This window comes from Cygnus olor, chromosome 11, assembly GCF_009769625.2.
Source record: "Cygnus olor isolate bCygOlo1 chromosome 11, bCygOlo1.pri.v2, whole genome shotgun sequence".
Classification (NCBI taxonomy): domain Eukaryota; kingdom Metazoa; phylum Chordata; class Aves; order Anseriformes; family Anatidae; genus Cygnus; species Cygnus olor.
In genome coordinates, this window is record NC_049179.1 from 5,089,301 (window position 1) to 5,110,474 (window position 21,174).

At 38.2% G+C, this 21,174-nt stretch overlaps 2 protein-coding genes across 6 annotated transcripts in view; both read right to left on the reverse strand.

Moving 5' to 3' along the window:
• On the reverse strand, positions 1-8,830 carry ADAL (adenosine deaminase like; the record flags this gene model as incomplete). The annotated part of the gene is given in 11 exon segments (XM_040570317.1): positions 1-942; positions 1,455-1,555; positions 2,057-2,195; positions 3,121-3,159; positions 3,161-3,202; positions 3,911-4,037; positions 4,897-4,978; positions 5,549-5,636; positions 6,406-6,466; positions 6,900-7,030; positions 8,435-8,830. Coding segments are annotated over 11 exon segments (1,398 nt in total), but the record flags the coding sequence as incomplete, so codon positions are not given.
• LOC121075859 (threonine--tRNA ligase 1, cytoplasmic-like) overlaps positions 8,634-21,174 on the reverse strand; it is a 19,855-nt gene continuing 7,314 nt past the window's right edge. Inside the window, exons 11-23 of one of the 5 annotated variants that reach the window (XM_040569558.1) lie at positions 20,991-21,157; positions 20,289-20,451; positions 19,493-19,630; positions 19,187-19,264; positions 18,985-19,085; positions 18,298-18,402; positions 17,404-17,476; positions 16,572-16,686; positions 13,310-13,408; positions 12,362-12,519; positions 11,599-11,773; positions 10,949-11,024; positions 8,634-9,675 (exon numbers count right to left, since the gene is read on the reverse strand). In XM_040569558.1, coding sequence (XP_040425492.1) covers positions 9,510-9,675; positions 10,949-11,024; positions 11,599-11,773; positions 12,362-12,519; positions 13,310-13,408; positions 16,572-16,686; positions 17,404-17,476; positions 18,298-18,402; positions 18,985-19,085; positions 19,187-19,264; positions 19,493-19,630; positions 20,289-20,451; positions 20,991-21,157 — 1,614 coding nt within the window. In that variant the 3' untranslated portion in view covers positions 8,634-9,509. Of the gene's footprint in view, positions 9,676-10,948; positions 11,025-11,598; positions 11,774-12,361; positions 12,520-13,309; positions 13,409-14,051; positions 14,180-15,478; positions 16,450-16,571; positions 16,687-17,403; positions 17,477-18,297; positions 18,403-18,984; positions 19,086-19,186; positions 19,265-19,492; positions 19,631-20,288; positions 20,452-20,990; positions 21,158-21,174 lie in introns of those variants that run through there. The other 4 variants (XM_040569559.1, XM_040569560.1, XM_040569561.1 and 1 more) reach the window with 4 other exon arrangements.

A 21,174-nucleotide genomic window follows, 5' to 3' on the forward strand; every position in this document is an offset into this window, starting at 1 on the left:
CAGGTTCAAAGTATTTTTATTACCCTTTACAAGAAACAAATAGAAATTCTAAAAAGTATTTCAAGAATTAGACCATTTGCCCCAAGGATGTCACAATTTGCTGAGGCTTTCAAGATTCTTATCTTTGTCTAAATACTATCAATACTGACTGTACCAGTAGGCACCACCTCATATAGTAGACAAGTCACAGCAGGTTTCAGTTATACATATACTGCAATAAAAGCAGATGCAATATTAAATTCCCTTGAGACAAATGTTTCATTCTCCATGAGGTTGTTTTCCCATGCAATCAGTTGCTTAAAAACAATACAAAAAACAAATCCACACACCACATATCCAAACTGCTTGGCATAATGTTACCAACAGATAGCTTTTAAACCCTAACAACCGTGCCTTTACCTTAATCTGAGTCTCAAATGGTTCTGGTACGATGACATATTCCAATTACCTTTTGTTGTTGGTGTTATTTTGTTTTGAATGTCATATCAAATGGATAAAAAACACCTGATGACACATTTAGGACTTTCGTCACTAATTGAGGGCTCTTCCCAGCTATGAAAGGACACTTACTTCTGTCCTCACTAACAAAGGATGCATGTCTGTGTTCTTTTTGCAAAGGCATGATTTATGGAATGGATTTCTAAGCCTGAAGTCTGAAAAAAGCCAAAAAGCCCAAGCCAGGGATTTCTTTCTTTTCTCTTTTTTTTAAAAAAAAGTTATTAACTAAGCTAAATTAGAACAACAGTTTGATTAACCAAACAGAGTTGGCTTCAATTTACACCACTGTTCCCTTAGTTTTGATTTTACTTCACTTGAAGCAAAGATATAGTTGATTGATTCATAGGAAAGATTCCACATCTGCGATCGAGTCAGATTAAATGTTTTTGCAACCAGCTCATATTCTTGTGATAGATCTGTTGCAAATACACCTTTATCATCGGTCTGGAGTTGAATTGAAACAAACAAAAAGTTTAAGTTAGTTCTTCTACATCAAGAAGGGTTTTGCCCACACATTACAAACCAGTTTCACCTTGCTGTTTTTCACATTGCCCTCCAGTTCTTTCATCTGTTGGTTATTATTTCATATGTTATTTGCCCTATTTTCACTCAAAATCATTCAACACAATACCCATGTAAGCACAAGCTTAAAAGCAAGTGTTGGACCAATATGTTTAAGTGAAGTCTATCAGTATATAAACAGTTAAGATGGTCACTGCATATATTGCTGATCTTATTATAAAGAGGAAATTTTCTCTATATAGATAAATATTAAGAACTTCCATTTGTACTACAAGCATTTCTCAAACAGAACATTATGACTTGCTGTAAGCAGATTATTTGCTGCCACAACTCAAATTTTTAGTAAGCTCTGAGCCAGAAAAGGAGATATACTTCTCCAATTTCACACTAGTTTTGCTCTTGGTATAAATACATGGTTAAAATAAAAAACTTACACAGAGCACTGCAGGGTGGCCCATGTTGTACCAGTATCCAAAATGGTGTTTGTCACAGGAAGGTACTGTCTGAGTTTTGATGTTTGATGTCATGCAAAGTTCTAAGGCAAAAAAAAAGAAGAAATAAGAAGGATATATGTCAAACAGAATTATATGGTTTTGACACACTAATAGACTTGCTTCTATCCCTAAATGAAAATTAAAATCAACTACTGTTGTTTCCTTAATTTCATTGCTTTAAATATTTTGTAAGATCTTCTGAGGAAGTTCAGTAGCCATTTTTTTCTTAACTACTGGCTGTGTGTAAAATTTTGGGAGCTTGCAAACCAGATACACAAACACCACACAGCCTTTTCATAGTAACCAAGGGTTATGATTTAGTTTCCTTTTCATTTGAGACATCAATTGCCACTACAAATACATCAAAAATGCAAGTGTCACCAGTATACTTGCACAGGTAATTCTCTCACATACACTGCCATGTTAATTGTTTCCTAAGTCATAGCTGGTCAAAGACAAATCAGAGTTACTTAGATGAGCAGTAAGCACGATATTCTGAAGTCCAGAGATTACCAAGTAATTTCTTAACGTTTTTTTCTTACCAATAGGTATATGATTCTGTCTAACAAGTGGCACTAATTCTTCTGAACCAGTTGTTGCAGAGTTGAGAAATGTTCCATGTCCAATTCTGTCAGGAGGCAGGCCCAGGAGAACTTTAGTCTCCTCTTCTTGATTTGGAATCTAGAGAGGATATATTTTACATTCTGTCAATGCGGCATAAAATAGCATATTAAATAATTACAACCGAGTTCAAGTTCTATTTTCACAACATATCTAATCAAAATGAAAGTGTTAACTAGAGTAAATGTCTGCATTGCTACCCTCTAAAGAAAGAAAAAGTGCATGAAAGTGACTCCCAACATTGAATTATAACTCAAAGAAGCCATCACCAAGCCTGTCGGAGTTTAAGAAGCTTTTGGACTGTGCACTTAAGTCACATGGTCTGAATTTTTGGATTGACCTGTGTGGTGCCGGGAGTTGGGCTCGATGATCCTTGTGGGCCCCTTCCAACTCGGCATATTCTATAATTTTAAAAGGGGTATGCAGCAGAAAATCACTAATTGAAACTCTGAAGTACCTATATTTGGAGGCCTCAAACTGCACATATAGATATAAATAGATGTGTTGCCACATACATCTTGTCTAATTTCTTGAAGGAATTAAATGCTTTCAGTGTTTATCAGTCTCAGAGTAAATTTTAGCCACCAATTCACCACATTGTATGGAGAAGTTCAACTCATTCTACTGATATAAACAGAGCAAATAGAAAGTAAAATTTTACTCATGAAACTGCATGACTTTTACTATACATGCCTTCTAATAAAATACCAGAAAAAGAACAGTGAATCTCCTGGAGTGTTTCTAATTTTCAAATTCACACCTGCCTCCACCCCACTAGGTATAACACAGTAAGAAACATTTTGACAGTTCTCATTCACAAATGATTGTTGAAGATTTCTCATTGTTTTCTTTTGTCAAAAATGCCCCAAACTACAGGGCATCAGTTTTTCACGAAAAGTTCAAAATCCACAGAAGTTAATGTTAGTTTCATCAAGGTTTTTATGAAATAGGAATTACAGAGAATTAAAATAGATAAAACTTTTACCTCTGAAAGATGTAATGCCAGCTTTAGACCTGCTTTTTTTTGCTTCTGAGAGGGGTTCCAAAAAATCTTGACCACGTCCTGCCTTGAAGACAGAAACACATCATCATTCTACATCTTGTTCTACAGAACTCCTCTAGTTATATGATTTAAAAGCCTAGCAATATGAAAAAATAATTCAAGTACAGCTACATTGAATTATTTTCTTTTGTTGTTATTCCATTTTTGATCGCAGCACATCAGATAACGTTCTGCTATATGGGCACAATTTAGTCAAATTGGCCAAACATCAGTAATTCAGATGATGCTCAACAGTGAGTGATAAGTCAACCGTCTTGATTTTGATACTGGTTCCATAACTGCCACCTACAGCTATTTCATTTCAATTTGACAGCTATCCTCAAATTTATTTTTTTTTTCTGCTTGTTTAATACCCAAGAGTATACGTTGCATCTAAACAAAGTTTATACTAATGTCAACTCAAAATAGTATTTCATTTACTTCAACACAGTCAACCTGCAGCTACAATTTACTAACAGACACTTGCCAGATAATGCTGCTTTTCAGAGGCTCTTTTTTCAGTGTTAAAATCTACAAATCCTTTGTTTAGGGATTCTTTCTCCCATATAGCAACAGGGATTAACCTGGTATCAAAATTATGAGCAAGTCAATCAAACTAGTAACAAACATAGGACAAAAACTTAAAAGAACAAAGTATTTTTGGAACTGCTTTCTGTTACACAATATTAAATATTTATCTTCAAGGACAGATCAAAACGAAACAAAAACTTACAGTTGGATCACCACTGAGATCAAGTCCTACTACAACTCCATCAGTGGAAAGAAGGAATTCTTCAGCAAGTTTAACAGTCTGCTTAGCAACTGCCGGGCCACCTCTTCTGTTTATTGCTATTAATAATCTAGGAGATAAGCGTACATGTCCGGTAAAATACAAGTTGTAGTGTCAAGAGACCAACAAATCTCATACCAATAAAAACGGCACTTCACTTCCTTCATGGTTGACTACAGAGAATAGTTGTACAGAAACTGTTCAAGGAATGAAGGCACCAAAATGCAGAGGGATATCAATCAGATCAAGATGTGACCCTGTGAAATGCAGCAGCCATGGTGAGAGGGAGGGCAGGGAACAATACATTGCTCTTTTGCAGCCTGCAGCATCAGGTGAGCAACCTCTCAGAAAGGCACACAGGAAAAATGAAAAATCTTCAGCTTACACAAATAAATCTAATTGCTTGCTACTGAAAAAATAAGAGAGCCATGCAGATTCCTTGCCCATAAGCAACCACTGACATCTTGTAAAACCTTTCTGTTCATTTTAACTACCTCCCTTTACTGCAGGTTGCTTGTGCAGCTACTCCAATAAAAATCTTGCAATGAACGTAGGCCCTGAAAAAGACTATTTAATGCAATTTCCTTCAAAAGCACAGCTCCTGAAAACATTGCAGTGAATGGACAGTATTAGAGCTGAAAGGTTGCATCCACTTTTATTCTCTAAAAGTGGAAAAGAAAGATAAAAAAAAAGGATTCCATATGAATTATCTGTTTCCATTCCATTTTACAGGTGACTTTCTGTAAAAAAGCTTTTATTAGTCAAATTGCATGCTAATAAAAATTATATATACAGAAATCACTAAAACTTAATCTGGTTTAGACACTGTTTTCTTTTCTATACTAATTTGTAAATCTCTCTGCAAACCATGACTGAGTATCAGACTGAACAAAACCTTGAAACAGAAGCACTCCATGTGCTTTATTTACCTTACATCTATATCCAAGCCTTCTTCTTTACATTGCTTTATACCCTCAAGTATAGTTTCAACATACATCCTTTTGGTCATACCTACAAACACATGTACACATTTGGAATCAACATATTTGAATTAATTTTATTATGCTGCAGACCCAACTCTCTAGTTTCAGTTTGCATCTTTGATTTTACTCCATAGTTTTCTAATTTACATAGTTCTAATTCAATTTCTAAATACAGTTTAACTTTGAACATATATTTGGATTAAGCCTCCTCCAAGCATCTGGGAAAAGTAACTTATTATGAATCAGAATGTAGCAATACGACTTCTCTTATGCATTTCTGTTAAACTATATATAAAAGAAAATAAAAGATGGAGAAATAGAAATAAAATATATCAGCTATTAAACATATTAGCACATTCAGATGTCACAGTGAAATGAATAACCCAAATTCTTGGATAATGGAATTATAACCAACACCTCTTCATCCCCAAAAATCTAATAGCGAAGTGACATGTTTTTACTTCACTAAATCTTTGCTTTCATATTTAAAATAATTTTTATTGAACCAACTGAATTTGACTTGCCTTGTTATTAGCATAATCTTAACTAAGTCTTATAGTACATCGGACTTAAAAATTAAAACTAGAACAGACTATACCTGTGGACTTTTCTTCTCTAGGAGTGCTCCTTAATTCCAGATACTTGACGCCATCATCAGCAAATTCTTTAATAACATCTTTAGTTATCTGAATAAGAAACAGTATGTTCAACATCATGAAAGTAACCCTTACAATAGTTTATATTCTCTTTTACAACAGAAAGACCTACTTACCTTTTGGCATGAAACACTTACAAAAGTTCAGGCCCATGTGTTTCCAGCACTCCCTGTCCCTGAAAACACTACCCATGATAGGTACCTTCAGTTCCCTCACAGACACTAGAAAGAGTTACAACAAACGAGAATTTCCACATCTGAACAAGAGCACTCCTCAGCCGGCACACTCATAACCCCTTCACAGCTACTGCATCTTTCTCCAATTTCTAACAGGCTTCCTAGAAGTCTTTTTACATGAGGAAGAAAGAGGACACTACAACCACTTTCTTCTCTGTTGTGATCACACAACCACTCTTCCTGTCAACATTGTAATCCATGGTAAATATCCTAGTTATGTAGTCTTGATATATAATGAGCCAAAGAAGATAAAGGAAAGTATGGTAAATTGAAGCTTTGCTAACGATGAACAGACATCGCATTTTCAAGACACTAGCAGTCTAACCATCTGAGTGGTATACTGACCACCATACTGGAAGCTCACTGCTTTTAAAAATATATCAAACTGAAAAGTTATATAAAATCCCGTATTTCAAAATTAACGTGTCTTACACTAGTAAATTTGACTTCCAATTGAAGGGAACAATGTTGATATTGTTACTTGGAAACCAATGCTGTTAAACCAACCAATTTTGACTTTGCATATTGCTTGTTTGTTTGAAGCTAAATCTTAATTAGCTTACCAGTAAAATATCTTCAGCCCTAGTGGTAATCTGATAGATGATCTGAAACATCTGAAAACATCTAAAATAAAAAGTTAAAAAATAAAATAAGATTGAACAGAACAATGAGTATTCAAAGAAAAAAAGACACCTATATCGTGAAAACATACTCAGTGTTCAATTACCAATCTGTAGCTTAAATTACATGTTGAATTTTCCCTTATAGGGCAATCAAGACAATCTTAGAAGCAATTTTTGATTGTAGAAGGTAACAGTACTTTATCAAGAGAAAATATTGACACAAGATTTACATTTTGTTTGCAAATGTGTTTGCAAAAACTGATCTAAAGTCACCTCTTAGATAGATACAACTAGAAAAAAATCAACAGATTTTACTATAATAAGACTTCAATACATATTTTCTGCAGTCAGTATACAATGCCATACAGTTCTGTTTTCAATTGAATTAAAAGACACTTGGTAAATGTTCATCTCACACACACGAATCTACTCACTCATCTAAGGTTCTTTTCTTCCCTTTGTCAATCATAGTCATTCCATTCTGGATCTGAAGGTATGGTTTCTGGGCCATAAGTTTCTTCATTGTGGCAGAACTGATACAGCCATTCAAATGAGCATGAAGTTCCTAGGGGGGAAAATACGTTATGGATTTGTTTCTTTTAAGTGAAAAGTAGGGCTCCTACACCTTGTTTGTGTTAGCGTTCTTGTATCTTACATAATTGTTATTTTCCAACTTGGAGCGAAACAGTAATCTCCACGTTTGGCTAACAACTGCTTCCTCACACTTTCACATGCACAAGTATAGCTAAGACTGGTCATATTTGTCTCTCACTCAGACGGCTGTTGTTAGCACTGATCTCACCAGATGCACAGCTAGCTTAGGAAAGAGCTCTCCAGCTAATTGGCGCTAATCTGCTCAACTATTTTTTTTTCTCAATACTTTGAAGCCTTAACTCACACCAGAGATCCAGCAAGATGCAGTCTCAACCCATTAACAGCACCTGGACTAATTGCCCTCCACTGCCTGAGACTGATTTCTGCCTGACTTTCTCTTGTCAACCTGACTGACAGATCCAAACCCCAGATCCTCAACTCCATTCCTCACTTCATCTCTGTTCCTCCTTATGATTTCTTGGCACCTGATGTATGAAACAGTTCCCTAGTGCCCTCCCAACTTGTTCAAAACCTGTCTGCAAAGCATATGCCTCGCTACACAGACCCACCTGCATCCCGCCCTTCTCAGTGGGGTAAGAAAAGCTTGATGAAATGCTTCTTGAATGTTTGGAATGGAAAGCATGTTGAAAACGTTAACTCTCTCAAGATTTAATTTGGCTTTTATATAAAGATATTACTTATTTATATAAAGATTTTTTTTATATAAAGATATTATTATTTTATATTTTATATAAAGATATTACTTTTCAGATTGCTGAAGCGCGAAATCCACAAGCAAAGAAGGGCTCACATCACCCTATCGAACTGTGGAGGTGCACAACTCACTCCAACGGCTCAGCAGGAGCCGCAGCTGGCACGTACCGAGAGGTTCAGCCCTACCACAGCCTTACAAGCCCAGCACCCGGCAGAGCTCAGCTGGATGCCGAGGCAGGTCCCTCAGCCCACGTCTGACGGGGAGGAGCGGGCCGGGCCGCGCTGTGGAGCCCGGCGTGGTGCGGCCGATAGCGCGGCCGTGGAGCGCCCCAACCGCGCCCCTCGGCAAGGCCTTATCGCGGGCAGGCCCCGGCCGAAAACAGGGCGAGAAGCAAGGAGCACGCTCAGCCGGCGGTGCTAGAGGGACGGCCGGGAGCGCCGCAGCGAGCCGGGGAGGCGAACGCGGCCAGCGCCTGACAAGGGACCGGCGGGCCTCGGCAGAGGGCGTTACGGAAAAGCTCTACGGGAACAGGGGAGCAGGCAAAGGGGGGGCCCGGTGGGTCGGCCCGAGCCCGCCGCCACCACCGGCACCACACGGCTGAGGGGCGGGCAGCGCCAGGCCGGCCGCTCCCCCGCTGAGCCCCCGGTGCCCGGCGCTCACCACTTTGGGCAGCTCCCGGTAGAAGCGCAGCTCCCGCTCCCCGTCCCGGTCCCGTCCCGGTCCCGCTCCCTGTCGGCCGCCATCTCGGCGCGGTGCCCAGGGGGCGGTGTCACAGCGACTGCCCGCCCCCGGGGCCGGCCCCTCCAGCCCCAGCGCCGCGGCAGGTGGCGAGTCCCCAAGAACGACAAGGAAGGCGAGGTGCCGGTACAGCTGCACTTTATTCGAGAGAAGCGACAAGCGGCGGCGGAGGGGCGCCGGGACGGGCGGGAGCACCCGCTGCACTCGGCCCGGCCCCTGCCCTGACCGTGGTACTTCGTCCCCAAACGCAGCGCTACGAGTCTGAACTGGATTATATTGGTTATATTCCCCACCCCCTCTCCTTAATTTTTTTTGTAATTAACTTGCAAGTTTGCTAGCACAAGAATAAATGTACCTTTCACTCGAACCCAAGCTAAATACAGACATCCTGGCATAATCCTAAAAGGTATTTCATTTCATATTTAGATTTTAGTGTTAGCGCAATCTAATCCTATAACCCTGCAGTTTTCAGTCAACAAGTCACTAAGCAAATGTCTTGCTATGCCCCAAAACAGAGATAAACGTAATTAAGATCACAGAACATGGTGCTCTACATACTGCTAGAGTACCTCAGGCAAAGAAATTATCCTTCCACAAATACAAAAAAAAAATATTACTAACATGTTTAAGTAAGTTAAAGTTAAACTCAGAGATACAATATGAAGTAAACAACTCAATATTCAAGGTAGCTTACATCTGTTTGATGCTTGACAGACCATCCAAGCTCAACAGTGCAGAATCCAGCTAGCTGTTCAACTTTTTTCATAGAAAAATAGCATGTCCATAAAAGAAAGGAAATGAATGTCAACTTAGTGATCCACTCTTTTATTTTACCTTAGTTAAAGGCAAACTAAGTACAGATACTGTACATTAAAATATATGCACATAAAAAGAACAGCTGTTCTTTGTTCTAACTCAACGGCTCAAATTTCTACGTTCTTCTCCTTAGAGCCTTTTCCACACAATTACTCCTCTCTGAAATATGTTGCATCTACATTTAAATATAAAGAGAACCATCTGCAGGTCCCACATAGCCCACACCAATGAGTAGCACATCAATTAGTGTCCATATTCCAAGTCCGCCAAAGCTGAAGAGTTTTCCCAGACCTTCCCGCCACTGGCCCAAATAGAAACGATCTGCTCCAAATCCACCAAGGGTGATGCTATAGGAACGAAAACAGGATTTAATGATTTTTAGCTGAACTCAATTTTTGTGATACACTTTTTTCTCTGTACTTTTTTTCTGTTGCACCTTTCTGATCAACCTACAAACTGATGATAGTTCTGTTTTACATTGTGCAAGAAACTTATTTTTTGTACAAAAAGAGATGAGTCACTAAGTAAGCTTTTGGATAAAAAAGCATTCTTAGCCAATTAATATTATCCAGAGACTTGAGTTTGTCATTCGTGACAAGCAATAACAACCAAAATTCTCAAACAAAAATCTGTCTCTCTACTTTTCTAACCTGGCAGAAACTTAAGCAAACAAACAAACAAGCTATAGAAACACAGAACCAAATGGTACACTCGGCCCCATGTAGTATTCGTGCAGTGATTAATTTCTCCAGCTGGTGGTAGAGTGAACAAGTCTTGCTATAAAGGAAAGTGTGTTAGATCACGTTCTTAATCAGAGTGTTATTATATCTTTGTCTTAGGGAACACAGACTCTTACTACCTAATTTATCATTTCTGAAGTACTAAAATTTAATGAAAAAGGTAGTACGACCAAAGAACTTCATTTACTTTCAAATCACTATTGTGGTGCTCTAATGGCTTAATACGTCAAAAATCACCTAAACAGTTATTTCAAAACTGCTACACTGGTCTCTTCCCTAATAATTTAAAAATGCAACAACCTTCCCTTTTAAAGCACTTCTACCTGTAACACTTTGTAAAGAAGTCTTAACAAGTATAAGCCAACTACACACAGCTCAGTGGTATCTATCAAATTCAGAAATTGCTGCTTTCATTTCAGATGCCAAGAAGTAATTCAGTTAATTTTCAGCCCTAATTACTTTAAGCATATTACAAAGGGGTGGAAACATCTGAAGTGTACAGAATTTTCTGAGCATTATACCTCATTTGACACCATACAGAATAAAAGAACACACGTCCTCACTACTCAGAAAAAAAGAATCACTTGTGAAGCCTAAGAAGCATTCGCACATGCACTGGAGAAAGTACATTTGATATAGAAATAGGGTAAAAAAAATATTTTCTTTCAAGCTCTACTTACTTAAGACAGCAAATATTGTAAATGAAATCTTCTGGCATCATACGCCTCCAAACCCTACACCAGACTATATTAAGTATGCGGTACTCAGTACACCATTAAAAACACCCACTAAGCACAAAAGCAGACTGAAGATTTTATACATAGTATGTTTATAATAATACACATTTTAACCTTTAAGTCCTCTAATAGTTCTTGTGTACCTTAGCGCCAAGGCAGTAGACCACTTATAACCTCCAGTCCAGTTGCAATAGAGCATCTTTGGAAAGACTCGATTACCTAAACATTAGAAAACGTTCAAACCTTAATGCAACAGACAAAGATCATGTAATGAGTAAGAACATGACATGTGAAGCAAAAGCTTACTGTATTTCTCTAACAAGAGCCTAAAAGGGTTGACACTAATTGAAACAAGCACTTTTAAAAAATGCCTATACTCCACAGTCCTCTGTTCCATCAATCTCTCTCTCACACCAGAGAAAATGCAAGATAATTGAACAAATAAACAGGAAACATTTAACTACTTGGGGGAAATCAGCGTGACATTTTTAATTGTCCTGCTGAGACATTTGAAATTGCTTCTATTAATGTTGTCCAAATTAGTCTGAATCATAGAAGTGGTCAAAAATAAAATAGACCTATTTCTCTCACATCAAGGTATACAATCAGTCCTAAAAAACAACATACACAATTAGGTGTCACTTTTAAAAGTAAAAACTAAAATGTAACCATAGAAAAATAGACCAATCAAGATACTGTAACTGCTATAAACAATCATTGTGTTGACCCTCTATAAAAATGTTAAGACATTTTAGAAAACAAACTTTACAAAATCTTCTTTACCCTGCCTTACCTAAACAATGAATGTGATCCCGCACTGTACAAGTGGCATTGTATCGCTGTCGTGGACAAGAAACTGTCATGCAGTTTGTAGAATTGGTACATACATAATCCGTTGTTGCAAGCTGCCAGCAAAACTGGCACGTCATGTTAATTGTAAAGTTCTCCTGCTCATGGTTATTCTGATCCTACAGAAGGACAATATTATCACTTCATTAATAATACAAAAACGTCAGCATTCAGTATCAAATGACATTTCATAGACGGACATTTTGGGCAAAATGGCAGTTACTCGCTCTTTACTACCTCCGTGTTCTATAGAAAATCAACATGAGAAAGCTGACAAAGAGGTATTCAGCAGAGTTTTAATATTATTGCTTCCTCTAATCTAACCGAAGCTGCTGACAAATAGCTTGTTCTCACTTGTTCTGTCTCATCCTTAAGATCAGTTTGTACCTTTAATTTAGCCTCCCCATTCTCAAAATGATTCAGTTTTCATTGGTCAGCAAGCTGATTTAACTCAGTCATGTGGCTGCGTGACAAAAAGATCCATTGCAAGAAACACAACCCAGAGAAGGGGAGATCTGCCTCTCCACCAACAGCCTGTAGTTGAATCAGATTAAATGTATTTCAAAACTGTTAACCTGCCTACGTAAGAATCTGGCAACCTCTTTAAAAAAAAATAATAATTTTTTAAAAAAGATTAATTTTATGACAACTTGCCACACTTCAATTAAATTACTGAAAATTGTGTTTAAAAGTAATAGGTTACTTACAACACAATGAACATGTGGCTTGACTTTGCAATCAAAAGTGGCTGGCTTCCCATATACACAAGAATAGTTTGTGTTACACGTCATACAGTCTGGTGGCAATCTACTGCAAAGTCCGTTACTAGGACATTTAGTCACATAAGATGGAATTTCTGTACTTTCTGAAAGGTAAAATACATTAATAAAATTAAAAAAAATAAAAAAGCATATAGTCTCTCTACATATACACACACATATATGCACTGGCAATGTGCACAAGGTTTTCCTTACTATACAGTGAACAGAATCCAAGTTATCCACAGAACACAGCAAAGCAACCTGCAAAGCTCTTGAGAAGCTCTGTGCAGGACAGCGCAGCAACACCATACAGTACAACACGAGAATGGTGCTTAACATGGGTTAACATGGAGTGCCTTTCAGCTAGTAATTCTCAGCAGAAGTAATCAGTTTTGGCATAGAAACAGGTCCACACATATAACCTCCCTTTGGTTCAGGACAAAGTTAACAGCTTTGTATGTGTTCATATGCACAATCACCTCTTGACAGACCTCATCTGTCTGAAACACTGTTACCTAGATGTGCTCTTCAATGATTTACAAAAACTGTAGTTACATTGGCTAAAGACCAGTAACAACTTCTTGCAGAATGCCTAAGTCTTTCAAGAACTTCTACCATCCAAAATGAGTGTAAAACACATGAACCACAATACCAGTGTAACTAACCATTTTTACCTGTAACATTTTATATGAACAATCTAATTATATCATCCAAATTAGTTGTTAATGTCATTTAGAAGTAATTCTTAATGTGTTAACACTACAATGTTTTTTAATCATGTGATAGCGTGCACAGGTTTCTCAGACAGAATCCAAGGACTTTAGTGCTGGACTCAAGACTCAGGAAGAACGCCCACAGAACAAAGAAAAAAAAAGAAATATCATAACATTGTACCTATTGTCTTAAAATTGGGAGTATTTGTACTTGTTGAAGTAAGACTTTTTGCAAATGTAGATTGGGGCTGTAAATGCTTCGTGGTCATCAAAGATCCTGCTAAAAAAAAAAAAAAAAGAAAATTATATTTTTAGAATAAAATCCATCAGAAAGTTTGATTTCATCATACTGGTTCCATAATACAATGCAAAATATAACGACAATGAAAATACATAAAAATATGGTTTCTTATTTTACAAATCTCAGGACATTCACGTTAAGACGAGCACTGGAATTGATTCGTTCCTTTCAGACAAGTCACGTTTGTTTCAGTTCAGCCTCATCCCTCTGGAGGACTACACACATCGCCCAGCAAGCTTACTTCACGCTGACTTGGTGCCGAACAAAGCCTCCCGATGGCGCAGTGCGAGGGGCCGGCTGCCCACCACGGCTGTGGGGCCGCGGAGCTGTGCCCGGGGCCGCGCCCCTGCCGGCCGCGCCGTGCCGGGGAGAGCTTTCGCCCTCACACCTCGCCCCTCGCCTCGGCAGCTACCGCCGCCCTGCCCCAGGAGCCCCCGGTTCCCGGCGGGAGGTCACCGCACCCTCCCCGGCTCGGCCCCGGGCTGAGGGCAGCCGGGAGCACGGCCCCCACCGGCGGGCAGGGCCGCAGCCCGCAGCCTCCCACAGCGAGCCGTGCCCCCGCCCGGCCTCCCCGCCCGGCCCCGGGGCGCTGGGAGCAAGGCGGTGCCGGCGCCAGGCTCACCGCGGCCAGAGAGAACGTAGAGCTGCGACAAGAAGAGCGCGAGGCCGCCGAGCCGCCGCAGGGACCTCAGCGCCGCCAGCGCCGCCATCTTGTCTGCGCCGCCTCCCCGCACGGCCCGGCCCTGCCCGCCGCGGGGCGGCGACGGGGCGAGGCCGAGGCCCGCGGCTGGGAGGGGCGAGGCAGGAGCGGCTGCGGTTGAGGGGGCAGCGCCTCGGGAGGGGGAGGCCGCTGCAGCACCGTCGGCACAGCCGCTGTGAGGGGAATTAGGTCGGAGGGGGGAGCGAGGCGCTGGAGGCGCGCCCTGGTACGAGACGGATAAAATGGCACAGCGAGGGGACATAGCGCTGCAGGCAGTCCCCGGCCTGACCTTGCGCTCACATTTGACTATGCCCTCAAAGTAGCAGCCTTCCCTCGGAGCCTGGGAAAGGGATCAAAAATCATCACAGGAAGAACCTGCTGACCAAAAATGGGCCCGCAGGAGCAAAAATAAATAAATAAATAACAAAGATTTGACTCAGTCAGTTACCAGATCCATCATCTCCCCCTCTCACAGAGCAGGGGGAGATTTTATTTAAAAAAAATAAAAATAAATAGCAGCTTCTTTTTTACTAACTCTTCTTTCAGAACTATAATCTTTTCAAATTTTATTCATCAAGATCCTCATGATGGTGGTTAGCACTTCAGACTACCTCTCACGGACATTGCTCTCTTTCCCCTTCCTTTACCTACCTGTCCTTTTCTCTACATACGTCACCCTGCAGAGCACGGATTTATACTACTTCCTTTAATTTACAGCCTTCAGTGACATCTGCCACTGCTGCAGTTCACCTGAAAGCTGAGATAGCTACCACAAAAATAAATCTGTGCTAAGAAGTCTTGTATTTGAAAACCCTAGAAATTCACTTTTTAAAAAAAAATGAAGGTTTTAATTCTGGAGTCTAAACACATCTTACTTCATGTATGGTAAACAAAACATGAGATTTCACACACAAAAATATATTGTTAAAAATAGTACCCCACATTATGAGTTGAACAGAAAGCTTTCCCAGCACTTCTTCCTTTGATTTTTTTTTTAATTTGGTGATAATCAGTTGGCAAAAATTGATTCACAAGACTAACACCATGCCAAAAATAGGCCCATTGAACATAAGTCTGCACAAGTGGCAGACAAAAGGGAACAGTAGATATGTATTTGTAGGACATTTGTGTATCAAACTACCTTCTGTTTCATTTCAGTGATATGTGAATCATTAACTACAGTTGTATATTTTACATCACTGAGTAACACTGAGCAAGATCTCAGCCTTGTTGCTAAGAAAGGGCATATGAAAGTGAAAAAAATAATGGTTAAAACTCAGTTCTAAAAAAAGATTCAATTGCTTGCACCACTAACTTTAAGTCATTTATAAGCATAAACAATTAAGTCAGATAAATATAATCAATTTATATTCCATCATACTTAAAATGAAAAACAATGAACATTACATCACCCATACCTTTTTAGCACTCAGTATCCCAAGCAAGCAAATCAATAAATTACATGGAAAGGTTTCCCAAAGGTGAATTTAGTGGGTTTTTTTTGCTTGTTTTTAAAGAGCCAAACAAACAGCAAACACAGGCAAAAATAAAGCACTTTGCACACACAGATATAGTGGTTAATTCAACTTCATTCTTGGCAATCACATTTATAGCAGACAGCCCACCAGCTCATTCAGTGCCTTCTTTCACTGAGATTTTCAACAGAGATGCAGAGATTTTCAGCAGAGAAGCTATTTTCCTCCTACTCCAAAAATACATATTTGACATAATTTGGAGTTAGAAAAAAAAAATGAAACCCACGGGTGAAGCTTTGGATTTCAGGCCACATCAGTTAGGCAACTGCTATGTGACTGAGGCAGTTCAGCAGCAGTAGCAGCAGCCAGTACATTTCCCTGCCTCCTGTTGCTTGAATTAGTGCAGCTCTGATTCATTTACACAGTCAAATCAACATATTTTAACAGAAGTGTAAGACTTTTTTTTAAGAAAAACCTCTGCAACTACCACAGATTGGAGTCCCACAGGATTGTTAAGAATTACCAGTTGCATTTGTATTCTCATGCTATTCTTCAAGCACCAACATTGCTACATTTCCTTGTTTTGTGCACCCATTAGCTGCAAATTCTTTCAGATGAGCATTACTGCTGCAAAGGAGGAAAGCAACACTATTTCACATGGGCAGCTAATACATATTTTTTTTCCTAACAGCAACATTAGAATTCTTCTTCTGCATTTGGAATATGTGAATTCTTAAATTTCTTTAGTTTTTCAATAGCAGAAGATACTGAAATTTCTCCATGAACCTTGTTGTCTCTTGTTCTCACATTGACAGCATTATTTGCTTTCTCCTTTTCTCCAACCACTGCAAGACACATCAAAAACAATATTAAACTGACGACTTACTTTACAAAGTGAGTCTAGGCAAACTCTATACTCAACATTAAAACTTAAATGATATTCAGAAACATAAGATACTGAAGTTACCTAAGATAAAGTTATATTGAGCCAGCTGTGCATTTCTAATTTTCTTGTTTAACGTGCAGCTCTGATCTAGATCCACATCTGACATAAATCCTGCTTCAAAAAACTCACTGCACACCTAAAAAAATAAAATTACTTTAACATTAGTGTATATTCTACAACGTGATCTTGTACATACTCTAATCCTTCCAATAAATCACATAAGTGCATAATTTTGCTGTTATGAACAGTTGTTTTAATGAAGTCAATTAAGTTTTTTTGAAGAAAACTGCACACACCCTTAAGGGCGTGACAAGACCTCAAGGCTTAACAATTCCTTGTTAGAAGGAATACAATATAATATCCGTATCAAACATTTGCTAATCTCCTCAGACAGTTACACTGCTGACTGCCAAAAAATGCATACTCAGTCACAGAAAGAAGAAAAGGAGAAAGGTGAAGGAAGAAAACCATTTATGCTTGCACTAAAAGAAAAAGGGGTAGTAGAGGCGAGTAGAAGACAACCCTGCTCAAATGTAATGTAGTCAAGAGTATAGACACTGGGAATATGTCTACCCCTACATTAAGCAGATAGTTCTATAATGAAATATTTGTTAGTATGTAAGGCATGTAGCACAGAATATTTTTTCCCACAACTAGTTATGAGTTATGTAATGGTAACAGAACCCAAAATATTTAGTTACATTTCCCTTTCTCAGGTTGAAGCAAGTTTTAGAAGGTACAGAAAAATTCACCCCCAAATGACTTCCAGATTATTAAAGCATTCATTCTTTGTTCTAGGACAGCTATTTGAGGAGGTATTAAAATTGCTTGCTACAAAAGGCTCTACTCTCACCTGCCGTGCATACTCCTCAGAAGTAGGTCCCACAGGCACAACCATGACCTGCCGTGGAGACAGCCAGAATGGCCTGGCAAGCATGACAAAAAAAATATGAACGTCTATTTTACATTTTCATTCATATCCATAGAAATGTTCCCCAATATTATTTTCTTTATTTCATAAAAATACTTATTCAAGTTCAGGATGTTGTATAAAGTTACCTTCATAATTGCCAATTCATATAAAATAGCAAATAAATTGATTCCAGTAAAATGACATAGGCAGAACTTTGACCTTCTGTTCACTTTGTGATTTCACAATTTTAAACAAAATTCCGAATTTTCACATAATTTTCACTTTTATTTTTTATATAACTTGATAGTACTAGGTGGACAGTCTCTGTGTTTGAAAGTGAGAATTCACTCTTCCTTAGTCTCTGTGTTTGAAAGTGAGAATTCACTCTTCCTTAATCATTCGATCCATTAATGAAGAGAGAGCTTTAGAGCTAATTCAAGATGAAGTAGAACAACTTACTAATGAAAAAAATTCTTGGCATATCTAGGCTAATTTATGTCTGTATAAGTAACTACTTTACATATGCCCATTTGTACATTTTCCCAGTACAACAGCATGATTTCTGAGGACAAAAGGAACAAGTAAAATGCAAAACAAACATGTGCAATTGCAATTGTTATCTCATAAAACTCAATTTCTAACCATGAGCTATTAATAGAACAATACACAATTCTGACCATAAAATTAGGCTTCTTTTCTTGTTATCTTACCTGATTTTGAGAAAACCCTAGGGAAATCATTCTGCATTATTATAATTTATGGGACATTAGGGAGGTTCTAAATTTTCTAGCTATGCTGTTAAACATTTCTTAGAACTGCATTTGCGCCACATACCATTTTCCTCCATAATTTTCTGCTAGAATAGCTATCATTCTCTCCACAGATCCCAGAATAGCTCTGTGAATAATCACTGGTCTTTTCTTATCGTCGCCATCTTTACTGAAAAAGAATACAAAAAGTTCAAAAACACACTTCTCTTAGATCATACACACACAATCCTACTAATTCTTTTGATTCTACTAGTCGTGGAAAGAGAAAGCTAGTGATTTATAATAGGCAAAGTTTGCCATTTTCATTAATAACATACTTAAAGTGACCTAGGCTTCTAAAGGAATATACAATAATCACAGTGACTTAAAATAATCATGCGTGTAGCTACTGGCATGGGCACATGTTCCTAAGTTTTAAAAGGAGACACAATGACTAGGCTGAAAGTGAGTACTGAGCCACATGATCAGTTGTCTTGATAACTGGTAGACAAGACAGATCATCAAATTTTCCTAAAATCAATGGCATTTACAATTAAAGTGAGCTATAGTTACACCACTATACTGTGAAAAAATGTTCAAGTTCATGATTTAGGCCTCTCACAGATGTTTCCCCTCATAAACCACACAGGCTACTTAGATGCAGACAATTATGTGCACAATAGAGCATTAATACATTTCAGTTTATGGGAATTACAGATCATTTTTTTGTTTTTTAAGTTTGAAGAGGAAGATAAGTAGCTTAACCACTCACCCAACGTAAGTAAGATTAAATCGAATGGGTAGTTGGAAGTCAAGTTGGATAGTAGCGCATTGATGGTATCTGCCAATAGCATCTTTAATTTTAATATCAATCTGTGAAACAAATTAACACAGTTACCTGATACAGTTTGTCTACATGTTGTCTGTATTCTTGTCCATCCCCCAGAGTTGTATTAAAATACTGATTCACTAACCTTAGGACCATAAAATGCTCCATCTCCTGGATTCAACGTCCACGGTGCTGCAAAGTTATTCAAGCTGTTTTGAAGTTGCTAATCATACAAATGGAAGATTTATTAACAAACAATAAAACAAATAACACCACACTGCCTACATGTTTGGTAGTTTTCCAACACATATTTCTATTAAGGACAATATTCAGCATCTGATTTATACAATTTCACTGTTCAACATGAAAACTTAAATATCTACTTCTATCCAGTTTTGCAAATATTAATATTAAAAGATGTTTTGTTTTTGTTTTTTAAAATATTAATTACCTTTTCAGCATGATCCCAAATCTCTAAATCTCCTAGATATTTTTCTGGTCTTGTTGAAAGATGCAGTTGAAAGGTAAAGCCAAAGACAGCATAAACTGACTTCAAGAAATCAAGACAGCCCTTAATTTCCTCTTCAATCTTAAATGTAAGCAAATAAAGTAGTTTGAAATTAAAATGCAGGAAAAAACTTTTATTTACATTTATTTACATTAAGATATAATTGGATTTGCTGAATTCTTCATAATCAGAGTAAGAAGCTACTAAATAAAAATGATCACATATGAAAATTACATCCTACAAACCAAATCAAAGTAAGAGAAAACTGAGGTACTTCGGTTTGAAAGCAGGGAAAGAAAAGTATTATTTTTGTTAGGCTCAGGCTTCCAGAGACAAATTGCATGATCTGGGTGTTCACTGAGAACTAAATATTTATTCAACAATTGCCATACTATGACAAGTAAAACACAATCAGCAGCTGTTTTGTTTTTGGAAGCAGGGGGGAAGATGAGGGAAGGAAAAGATTTTACATTTTGGGGTTGTATTTGCCCAATGCATATTTCTCAAGGGAAAAAATATGTATATGCATTATATATATAAGACTAAGAAGGAAGCATCTAAACCTAACACAAATATCAAATGCAGCATTATGTTACAAAACACAAATGATGCAACTGGAGTGAAAATACTTAGGGAATCTTTGGGGAATTTGGGAGATACTTCGGGGATTTTTACTTTTTTATGTCAGTCTCTGTTGGAGAGGTGGGATAACTTTTTTGTTTGTTTGTTTTGTTTTTACCTGTTCTATTGTGCAAAAGATGTGAGCATCATCTTGTTGGAAGCGCCTTACACGAGTCAAGCCACTTAAAGTCCCAGAGAGTTCATTTCGGTGAAGAACTCCGAAGTCTGCAAGTCTAAGAGGCATTTCCCTCCACGACCGTGGGCGATGGGCAAACATCAAGCTAGAAGGAACACAACGGAGCCTTGCTTTTACATTTCTTAAAGAAAACTTAAGACAACTTAGAAACTAATGATCAATATACATAGTATTTGCATTTTTAAGCATTTATTCATTCAGGTTATCCTCATCAAAAAAAGACAGGCAAATGGAGAAAGCAAGGTACTTTGAAAGTCTTGCTAAAGACCACCTAGGAAAAAAAAAGTGAGAATAAAATCACAACTTGTTAATCTGTACCTGCTTTTGACACACCGTATCCCATGTCTCCCTCTAACCAACATAATTTGTATTTGCTACTGGTACAGACTAGTATTATCACACACAAACCTAGCTCATTTAGTATAGACTTACTCTAAGATTTTCCTACAAGAATTTTATTTGGTCTCCTTTGTGACACTGTCAGGGAGCTCTCTGGACTTACTAGTTGCTTAGTAATCTACTGCATACTCAGGTAACATGTATTGATACTCCATTTGATTTCCCCTCAGCCCCACAAGGGATAAATCCAGTAAAATAAGAAGGTTTTCAACTCAAAGTACTAACCAATGTCCTGGACAGTTCATCGGTTTAAGGGCAAAAGTTTCCTTCTCTATCTCAAAAGAGAACATATTTTCACTGTAGTGCTGCCAGTGCCCAGAAGCTTCCCAGAGTTTACTGTTGAAGATATTTGGAGATACAACTTCAGTAAAATTACGCCTACGATATTCCTCCTATAAAACAAATAAAA